At 38.3% G+C, this 10512-nt stretch overlaps 1 protein-coding gene across 2 annotated transcripts; it reads left to right on the top strand.

The window, feature by feature from the left end:
• Nucleotides 1-805: 805 nt before the first annotated feature.
• On the top strand, nucleotides 806-9311 carry LOC112526701 (tRNA wybutosine-synthesizing protein 2/3/4). 2 transcript variants are annotated; one of them, XM_025137094.1, is made up of 10 exons: nucleotides 806-1180; nucleotides 1319-1620; nucleotides 3177-3570; nucleotides 3677-4777; nucleotides 5444-5573; nucleotides 6058-6293; nucleotides 6720-6855; nucleotides 7339-7415; nucleotides 8760-8866; nucleotides 8946-9311. In XM_025137094.1, exons 1-10 carry the CDS (start codon nucleotides 843-845, stop codon nucleotides 9050-9052), a joined length of 2928 nt encoding a protein of 975 aa, XP_024992862.1. In that variant the 5' UTR covers nucleotides 806-842; the 3' UTR covers nucleotides 9053-9311. The 2 variants fall into 2 exon arrangements, with proteins under 2 accessions (XP_024992862.1, XP_024992861.1); XM_025137093.1 differs by having other exon boundaries at nucleotides 843-1620.
• The last annotated feature ends 1201 nt before the right edge of the window (nucleotides 9312-10512 follow it).

The following is a 10512-nucleotide window of genomic DNA, read 5'->3' as shown; positions in this document are numbered from 1 at the left end:
CAAGTTTTTAAAGATTTTTACAAGGTTTTCAAGTTTTTATTTACTTAAATGTATTATTTAAAGGGTATTTCAGTATTAATTTTTAAAAACCGTAATTATAAAGACATGTACAATGTTTTGTGTGGAAAAATCTAGAAAAAACCCGGACTAGACCCGAGACCGAATTTGTAAACGGGACCGACCGACCCGATTTTAGAGGTACCTGTCAGGCCTGGCCTGGCTGGGCCCATACCCATTTTTTGTCATCTACGAAGTAGAGATTACTAAAATACGGTTTTGGACCGGGCCTAAATCTGTCCCACTTTTTTTTTCCTCCTAAAAATCAATCTTAAGTATATAAAAAATCATGTTTGAAGATTTTTTATAATATCTTATTGAAATACACTTTTTTTTTATTAACCTGTATATCCAATCCGTTATGCGGGCTGACTAATCCCAGGGTGACCACCTGTTTTGCAGATAGCCCGGAGCCACCACATTTGAACCTCCGTGGCCACAAAGAGATTTTTATTCCTCCTTTAAAATATATTTTAAAATCTCTAATTGGGTCATCCAAATACACTCAAAATCTTTTTTTAGAATCTTCTTTTTTCGCAAAAATTGTTATAAATGTTTCCTTAACCGGTCTTGAACCGGACCAAAACTCGAATATAAAAATCATATCGGTCCCAACCCGTCGATCTAGTCTAGCACTGATAAACCGGTCCGAACTGGGCCCACACCATCTAAACTTGATGACCCAAAATCAAAAGCCCATTTACTCCTGAAACCCCTCTCTCAAAACTCCCCGGTGTTTCAAACCTTCAAACTTCCGCCGGAAAATTCATCAGAGACCGCAAAAAATGGAGTTTGAGAAGAGAAAGAAAGCCACTTTAGCCACCATGAGTTCGCCGGAGCCGGACAAATCACCAAAAGGAGACATAGATGCACCCATAATCCCACTTCTCAAAACCCTCAACACCCACCCATCTTACTTCACTACCAGCTCTTGCTCCGGTCGCATTTCCATTCTCTCCACCCCAACCGCCACCACCACCGTCAAGAAAAAAGCCAAAGGTGGCAATTGGGTTTTCATCACCCATGAATTCGCTGACCCTAACTCGGTCCAAAATCTCATCTTTCCTCTAAACCCCAACTTCGATTCAACTCAGCCTAGCAATCAAGAAAATCTTGTTTTCAGGTTTGAACCATTGATCATTGCTGTTGAATGCAAAGATGTTTTTTCTGCTCAAAAGTTAGTTTCTTTAGCTATTTCATGCGGGTTTAGAGAATCAGGGATTACAAATGTGAATAATAAGAGGGTTATTGTTGCCATTAGATGTTCGATTCGGTTAGAAGTTCCATTGGGAGATACCCATATGATAATGGTGTCAAAGGAGTATTTGAATTATCTTGTTGGGATTGCTAATGAGAAAATGGAAGCCAATAGGAAAAGAACTGACAGTTTTCATGATGCATTGTTAAAGATTGGGTTTTTGCAACCGGAGATCGATAGCGGAATTGGTGATTATGAGTTCTTGAACATGAATCAAGATTTGGGTTATCAAGATAGCTCCTTGATTAATGGTGGAGAGGATGGTATTCAACCTACAGGAGAAATTAAAGATGACACAAGTAGTGGTAAGGTTGTTCATACTTGTTTTCAGAGGAAAACCGCAAAAAAATGAAAAACCAAGGAACACCCTTGTAACGGTTCATTTGGATGGTATGCACATGTGCATACAAGTAATTTGTAAGCAATTTGTCCGGTATGCACATGTGCATAACATGCACAAGTGCATAAAAAACAAAAAACAACTTCAGTTATTTGTATGCACATGTGCATACCTTCCAGATAAATGGTTACGAGGGTGTTTCTCAGTTTTTCATTTTTTAGGGGTTTTCCCTTGAATCTCCCTCTATAATTTATATATATATACACACACACATATATATGCATAATTGATAATACATGTGATATACAGATTTGCTGCCATGAGTCATGCCTTGAAAAACGTCGTGACCTCGCCATGGCTCTTAAGAATTGAGGCTTGACCATGCTGCCATGTCATGCCTCACACCATTTAGAACCTTGATTGAAATACAATTTGCTAAATCCTATAGTACAAAATTGAGATATAACTACAAAAATAATCATTAAACTTGTCACATTTTGCCAAAATTGTTCATTTTTGGGAAGTTTAGTGCTCGTTTTGCATCTTCGCAAGAATGCTCGTTTCTTTGCAAGCAGAAGTCTAGTATGAAGGTTTGAAAATTAAACGTTGCAATTTTCAAGGGACGGAAGGAGTACATATAGATCGTTGAAATTTGAAATGGTGGGGAATTAGGTTTTAACATTGGTGATGTTTCTTAAGAAGATAGTTGGCCTTTGTTTATTTACCATTTAAACTGATAATTTCATTAGAGTACATTTGGTATATAGACAAGACTGGACAGAACCGGATGGGCACTAGTAAGGTAGGCGGGTGAAAAAATTCTGGAAGGTTTTAGGGTGTTTAGCTAACATGGGTAGTTCAGTAATTTACAATCTTGTTCCATCTCGCTAATTTTTGTTCCACCTACTTTGGTGAGATAGAAAAAATGGATCTTTGTTCCACACACGTCCTGTCTTGTCCGTGTCTGATGTCGCGCCAAACGTGGGACAACATATTTTTGTACGGTCATGTCCCGTACTGTTTCACGTACCAAATTCACCCTTACTTCTTGAACAGAGGGAGTAAGCTAGCTCACAAAGCATTGTTCTTAATACGATAGTTAGGTCCTGTTTGTTAGCAGCTTCATGAGTCTAATGGGACTCACAGCTTATTCGGTTAGCTATACATGACATGACTGTTGGGTAGTGGCTTAATGATATAGAAAGTTGCTTATTCTGTAAGCTTCTAGGGGGAGCTTAATGTAGAAAGCCAAGTTTTTTCAACAACATTCCCTTCCCAATTAAGAAACATGCTCATTCCATATATGAAAAAACTTCCAAATAATAATCTTCCCGATCTATATAGACAGATTAATCCACACAAACAGCTTTATCCATACAGGACTTAGTGGAAAACCAACTTTTTGGACATTTGGAGGGTAAAAGGTCCCCATAAGTTTGTTAGAAACTAATTTTATGTTTGATTACACGACTCTTTTCTTTTAAAATGGCATAAAGTTTGAATCTTTATACGATTTGGCAGGAGTTCTTGAACTTAGTCTTCCTATTAAACCATTGGTGATTACCGGTGAGCCAGTTGAGAAGCTTCATCTATGGGGACATTCAGCCTGCACGCTAGAAACTACGAAAAATCCCAAATCGGTGCTTTTGTTTGGTGGTTTTGGAGGCATGGGAAGGCATGCACGTAGAAACGATTCATGGCTTCTAGATTCAGTATCTGGTCAACTAGAGTTAGTTGACTTTGCAAACTCTCCGCCCCCACGTTTGGGTCACACGGCTTCTTTAGTTGGAGATCTTATGTTTGTGATTGGAGGTAGAGCTGATCCTGGAAACGTGCTAAACGATGTGTGGGTTCTAAGTATAACAAATAACGAATGGAAGCAGTTTCAATGTGATGGAATCGACTTTCCTCTCAGGTGATCACCCGATTATATGCGTATTCTTTGTTATCTTTATCTTCGGTTTCCAAATTCTTTAATATCATTATTATCATCATCGTCTTCTTTATTGATTATTGTACAGTCATCGGCATGCAGCAGCCTTTGTAGGGTCAGACCTCTATGTTTTCGGCGGGATTCACAATGGCATCATCTCGTCAGTGATGTATAGGCTCGATACCCACAACATGAAATGGGAGGAAGTTATCGTTCACGGGCAAAAACCATCTGCACGGCATTCCCACACATTGGTAGCCTACGGTTCTGAACTATTTATGTTTGGAGGATTCGATGGGGTGAAAGCACTCGGAGATCTCTACAGTTTTGATGTTCATTCATGCATTTGGAAGAAAGAAAAGATGACGGGAACTACACCTTACGCACGTTTTTCACACACGATGTTTGTGTATAAAAACTATATCGGTGTTATGGGAGGGTGTCCAATCAAACAGCACTATCAAGAAATATCAATATTCGAAGTGGGGTCGGGTTTATGGAAGCGAATCAAGTTGAATTCTATTGGCGAAGATCTTTTTGTTCGTTCCACGACGAGTGTTGTTGGTGACGATCTTGTTATTGTTGGCGGTGGCGCTTCTTGTTATGCATTTGGAACCAAGTTTAGTGAACCAATGAGGATAAACTTGCTTCCGTTATTATCTTTGGCTGAAATTCGTGATGTAACCAACGATGAAACAGATTCCCGAATCCAAAAGAGATCAAATGGGGGTTTTGATATGAATCTTGAGGGTATATATGGTAGACAAAAGATAATTCCTTTGCGTTGGGTTCTACGAGTTGATAAAAAGCATGCGAAACCAGCAAAGGATGTATTGAAGAAGTTTGGATGGTTAGATACCGAGAGAAAAGTATACACACAGGAAAACGGGGTTTATGTTTGTTTCCCGATCACCAAAGAATTCATGGTGCTTTACCAAAATAAGAAATCGGGTTTAAACGAAGAAGTAGATGAGGTAAATGACCTTAATTTTCAAGAAATCTTGAAGATTAGTTCGAGCACAAAAGCCTTGTATCTTTTGGTTGCATCGGGTGCAATGGTTCATGCTGACCATGTTGTTAAAATTCGAAAAGCTTCAAGTTCCCCATTGAAAGTAATGAAAGAAGCCGTTGCTTCTTTGTTGAATCGTCACAATTTGCCTTCTGATCTCTTGGAACAACTACCCGCAAGGTATGGAGCTTCCATTTTTTGCCGTGATGCTTTTATTTGAAGTATAATATATATATATATATATATATATAGAGAGAGAGAGAGAGAGAGAGAGAGAGATAGAGAGAGGGAGGGAGGTTCAGGGAAAACTCCACAAAAAATGAAAAACTTAGGAACACCTAATAACCGTTGATTAGTACAGTAACGTGCATAGAAACCAGGAAACATCTTCGATTACTTTTATGCACGTGTGCATACAAGTAATTGAAGATGTTTCCTAGTTTCTATGCACGTGTGCATACTAGAAAAATTACTTATAAATTACCTATATGCACATGTGCACACTGTACAGATAAATGGTTACTAGAGTTCTCCTTAGTTTTTTTTTTTTTTTTTTTTTTTTTGCGGTTTTCCCCCGAACCTGACATTTTATACACACACACATATACATATATGGCAAATGCACTTGCACACTCATCATCTTCTTTGGTCCATCCGCGGTGTATTTGTGGTTTCAGTTTAAATGCACACTCCCCCCTAAGTGGCTTGTATAGACTCAACTCATATAGGCTCATGGAGCTTCATAGCCTAAGTCAAACTAGGCTTGAGCTTGGCATAATAATCAAACGAGCCAATTTGTCTTGTCTACACTCATAGGTGAGATTATTTTGTGTTCTTTGTTCTCAGATGGGAACGATTAGGGGACATTGTTGTGCTTCCCATGACTTCTTTCAAGGATTCCATATGGGACTCACTAGGGAATGAGCTTTGGTCTACCGTGGCCGAATCACTTGGTGCTCGTCGCCTTGCTCGACAAGTAAGCTTACATTCTAAAACATGCATGTTTTTTGAAATATATTTAGAGTGAGGTTCACGGGAAAACCCCCAAAAAAATGAAAAATTGAGAAACACCCTAATAACCGTTCATTTATATGGTATGCACATATGTGCATACAAGTAAATTGAAGACTTTTCCTGGTTTCTATGCACGTGTGTATGTTATGCACATGTGCATACTGGAAAAATTACTTACAGTTACTTGTATGCACATGTGCATTCCTCGGTTTTTCATTTTTTTTTTTTTTGCGGTTTTCCTCTGAACCTGATCCAATATTTGTGTGTGACACAAAACTCATGTACCCTACTCAATGTTGATGTGGTTTGGATTCTTGACCTCCAGGGAGGTTGGGCTCTACCTCTAACGAGGGTACCACTGGGCCAATAACCCTTCAGTTAAAACATGCATGTTATGTTACACAATATCCTAGTTGGTTAACGACAAATGAAACTTGATCCCTTAGGGCAGGATTTCAGCCACTGGAACAAGAGATAGCGGGTTAGAGATTCTTGTTGGGGACGACGGGTGGGTTGATCATCGTGAAAATGGGGTTCTTTATTCATTTGATGCTACCAAATGCATGTTCTCGTGGGGTAATCTCTCCGAGAAGCGTAGAATGGGCGAGCTTGACTGCAAAGATGAAGTTATCGTAGACTTGTTCGCCGGCATTGGATACTTCACGTTGCCGTTCCTTGTCAAGTACGCATTTTTCTACTCATTTCTTGATGACAAATACCTCCTCCGTCCCAAAATGAATGTCCACAATGAAAAAGACACGATTTTAGAAATATGTAATTATTATACTTTTTAATTAACCAAATGACAATTTTGCCCTTAATACAGAGGGAGTAAAGAATTTCTCCATTTCACAATTAAGGGTAGAATTGGAAAGTAGGCACTTGTTTTTGAAATTGGACATTCCCATGATGTACTACTATCCACCAAACCAAACGAGCCTAGTATATACTGCGTGGAGGTGGGGTCTAGGGGTGGGATGTACGTAAACCTGTTCTTTACCTCGGAGTGTAGAGCAGTTGTTTCCATGTTACTACTATCCACCGAAGGCTTTATTTACACGGCTTATGAGATATTTATTGTGTAAAAATTTCATTATGGTTTGAATAGGGCTAATGCGAAAATGGTGTATGCTTGTGAATGGAATCCGCATGCTATTGAGGCTCTCCGGCGTAATCTTGAAGCAAATAGCGTGGCCGATCGATGCGTTGTTCTTGAAGGAGATAATCGTGTCATGGCACCTAAAGTACGGTTTCTTGTTTTCTATTTTTAATCTTTACAGTTAATCTCGTCTTAAAAGAACAAAAATGATGCATATTTGTAGTTGTATTACCAACTTGGTGCCATAACAATCGCGACTTTTTTAGTTCGAAACAGTTTTAGGAAGGGTCGACTTGTTGGTAAATGACTAAAATACCCTTTATGACAGATAAACAAGAGAATCTTGTGGACTTGAATGCAATGGGCAAATGGGTAATTGTAATGAATGTCCCCTTTTACTTTTGAGGGTCAATCTATTACTTCCTCAATGTCGAATCATAAGAACTCTTTTACAATTTGAAGTCTTCTTTTGTTCCGTATGTAATACTTTATGTACATTTGAACCTTGTTCTCGTTTTTTTCCTCGAATTTGGATGAATTCTTCATGAAATTTGAAGCCAAGAGCGTTTCGTTTGACTTCAAGAGTCAAAAGAAGTCAAAATACTAAAATTTTGACTTTTTTTTTCAGGGAGTTGCTGATCGAGTGAATCTTGGTTTGCTGCCGTCGAGTGAGGGTAGCTGGGAAATAGCCGTAAGGGCATTACGGTAATTTCACTCTAGACATACATCAGGACTTCTATATTCCTTAACAGACACTTTTGACTTTCATGGTCAAAATGACTAAATTTCGACGCTCAAATTCGTGCGAATTATTTAAAGATTTTCAAGAAAAGTTTTAATAGTTGCATTAAACTTTATGAACCAGACTGGAAAGGCAAGAGTGAGGTTGGGTGGGTGAAAGAATTTTGAATGGTTTAAGGTTTTAATTTGACATGGGTAGATTAAGGGGCCGTTTACTAAACGCTTACCTGGTAAGCGCTTACCGAGTAATTTTCCTTATCTGATGAACATGGCAAGGGTCAAAAATCTTACCCGGTAAGAGCAATGATAAAGATCGGTAAGTGAGTGTGACGACTCTTACCCGGGTAAGTGCTTACCAGGTAAAATGTTGCATACGCTACCATTTTAATGTACTACAATCTTACCCAGTAAAATAAATTATAGTGTTGACTCCTAACGGTAAGTGCTTACCGAGTAAGCATTTAGGTAAAAGGCCCCTAAATCTTGTTCTATCTTCTTGATTTTTGTTCCACCTATTTCGATGGGTCAAAAGAACACATTTTTGTCACCCTCAGTCATGTCGTGTACTAGTCTAATGCAGCGCCAAAAATGGGACAAGTTTTTGTTCTTGTTTTGTCTCACGTACCAAACGCACTCTTGGTGTTTATATATATATATATATATATAGGGTTGGGTTCACGTGAGACTAGCCTGTTTTCGTGAGACCCGTGAGACCAGCATTTTACACGTAAACTTCACAGCAAAAACACTGTGAAGGTTTTAAAAAGTCGAACCTTCACAGCAAAAACACTGTGAAGGTTTTAAAAAGTCACCTTCACAGCATTTTTGCTGTGAAGTTTACGTGTAAAATGCTGGTCTCACGGGTCTCACGAAAACAGGCTGGTCTCACATGATCCCAAGTCTATATATATATATGAGAATAATCGAATGAGAACCCCGTATACTGTGATAACTGTTATCTTAAGGTATTATTTCATATGATTTTTTTTCATCTAATGCTAGAATAGAATTTTAATATATTGATTAACATATATTTGTTTCACAATGTGTTTGTTTCATATGTATTTGGTTCACAATGTGCAACTTTTTAGTTGTATTTTCTGTTTTACAAACACATAAAAAATGTTCACAATATGAAGCAAATATATGTTAATCAATACACTAAATCCAAGCCATAGATGGAAAAAACCATGTGAAATAGCACATGATGCACCGGTTCTCAAGGTTTACAAATTTTTGGGTTCTTAAATGAAGCCTCCAATTATATATGTGTGTGTGTGTGTTTTTCTAAAACATATCGCTTTGCAGGAGTAACGGTGGGATGATGCATGTTCATGGTAACGTGAAGGACAAGGAAGAAGAATCGTGGACAAAACAAGTCTCGAAATCCATTAAAGAAATTTCAAGATCTGAAGGTAAAGAAATCCCGACGATATGTAATCCCACGTTCTTTAAAAACGCTTAGAAAAATCTGATCTTTTTCGTGATTTGCAGGTTATGATTGGGATGTATCGATAGAACACGTAGAGCGCGTAAAATGGTATGCACCACATATCCGCCATCTTGTAGTAGACATAAGATGCAAACAAATAGAATCATAAGATCAAGAAACCACCACCACCACCGGCCACCACCACCCCGCCACCCTACCGCTGCCTATTTCTATTCGGGTTTTTTGTGGCATCTAGCTGCAAGATCGGGAGTGCACTAATTGTTTGGCGGATGCAAATTATCGTGTACATTTGTAGCTAAGGGTGTAAATTTCCAATATTTCAAATACTTCGTACAATACCCGAAAAACCTTATTGGGCGTTTTTCATACGTGTTCTAGCCCTGTTGTTGGGGGTAAATCGTCGTTAATTTGTTTGTTTATACGTTTACGACAATTTATTGAATTAAATCTCTTCAGATCATTTCTTTTTTCTCGCCGTATTACGTAGGCTATGTTTGGTAACCATAAGTTCGTGTACCTTTTTCGAAGACAATTCAAGTAGATGTTTTAATTAGAGTTGCCTGATCGGGCCGGGCTTTGGCACCAGAAAGGGCCTTATTGGGCTTCCTCATACTCAGGCTTTTTCGGGTTTAACCAGGCTTTTTCGAGCTTAGGCTACCACCAAAATTTATCGGGCTTTAAGGCTTGAACCGGGCTTTGGGCTCATTGGGCTTTTTTTGGACCTACCTTGGCCAATGCCAGGCTTCGGGCTTAAGCTTAGGCTTTTTCGTGGTCTCTAGTTTTAACAAATCAGGGGGGCGGGGGGCATTTTTCCAATTAGGCCGCGTATATGGTTTCTTAATTAAATTTTCAACATGCAGCTTGTTTTTCTACCAAACATGACTAGTTTATCAGTTAGTTTGTTAAGCATGACATAACTCTGTAACACTGAAGTCACGAGTTTTTATTTGAAAACAATTTTTAGAAGTAATCGACTTAATAATATGTAATAGAGATGATCAAATTAGATCCGATCTGGTTTGAGACCGGTTATGATCGAACGGTTCGGAATCGGTTACAAATTTTATCCGAATTAAATACACACAAACATGAGTGGATACAAATGGACATGTGGAAGCAGTGGGTCCCACAAGAAAAGTCATAACTCCACGTGGCATGTACACTTGGCCTTGAAAGAATCTTTAGTTTTCTTTTCAATTAAAACCACATGGACCTGTCCATGTATATCACTCTCGGTCACAATAAATGCTCTGACACGTGTCAGAGTTTATTGTTTTTTCTGTTTTAAAATGAACACCGCACTGTGTTTATATTTAGGCATGGGAATGGCTTCCGACCCGTCGGGAACCTGATACATTCGTTCCGTTTGAAGATGGGGACGAGGATCCCTATTTGTTTCAAACCGTGAATGGGGATGGAGGCAGGTATCGTACTCCTCATCTCGTTCTGTACCTGTTATATATATTATTAATTAATAAATTATATATATATATATATATATTATGTATTTAAACTGGTAATTCATAATTTCTTATTTTCTAATTAGGTTTATAAGTTTTTATCAAATATTTTATCATAATTTCCTTGTCATTTCCTGTTTTTGGATAT

This window comes from Cynara cardunculus (genome assembly GCF_001531365.2).
Source record: "Cynara cardunculus var. scolymus isolate 2C chromosome LG 14, CcrdV1, whole genome shotgun sequence".
Classification (NCBI taxonomy): Eukaryota; Viridiplantae; Streptophyta; class Magnoliopsida; order Asterales; family Asteraceae; genus Cynara; species Cynara cardunculus.
The sequence above is the reverse complement of the archived record's forward strand: the minus strand, read 5'-3'. Positions and strand labels throughout refer to the sequence as shown.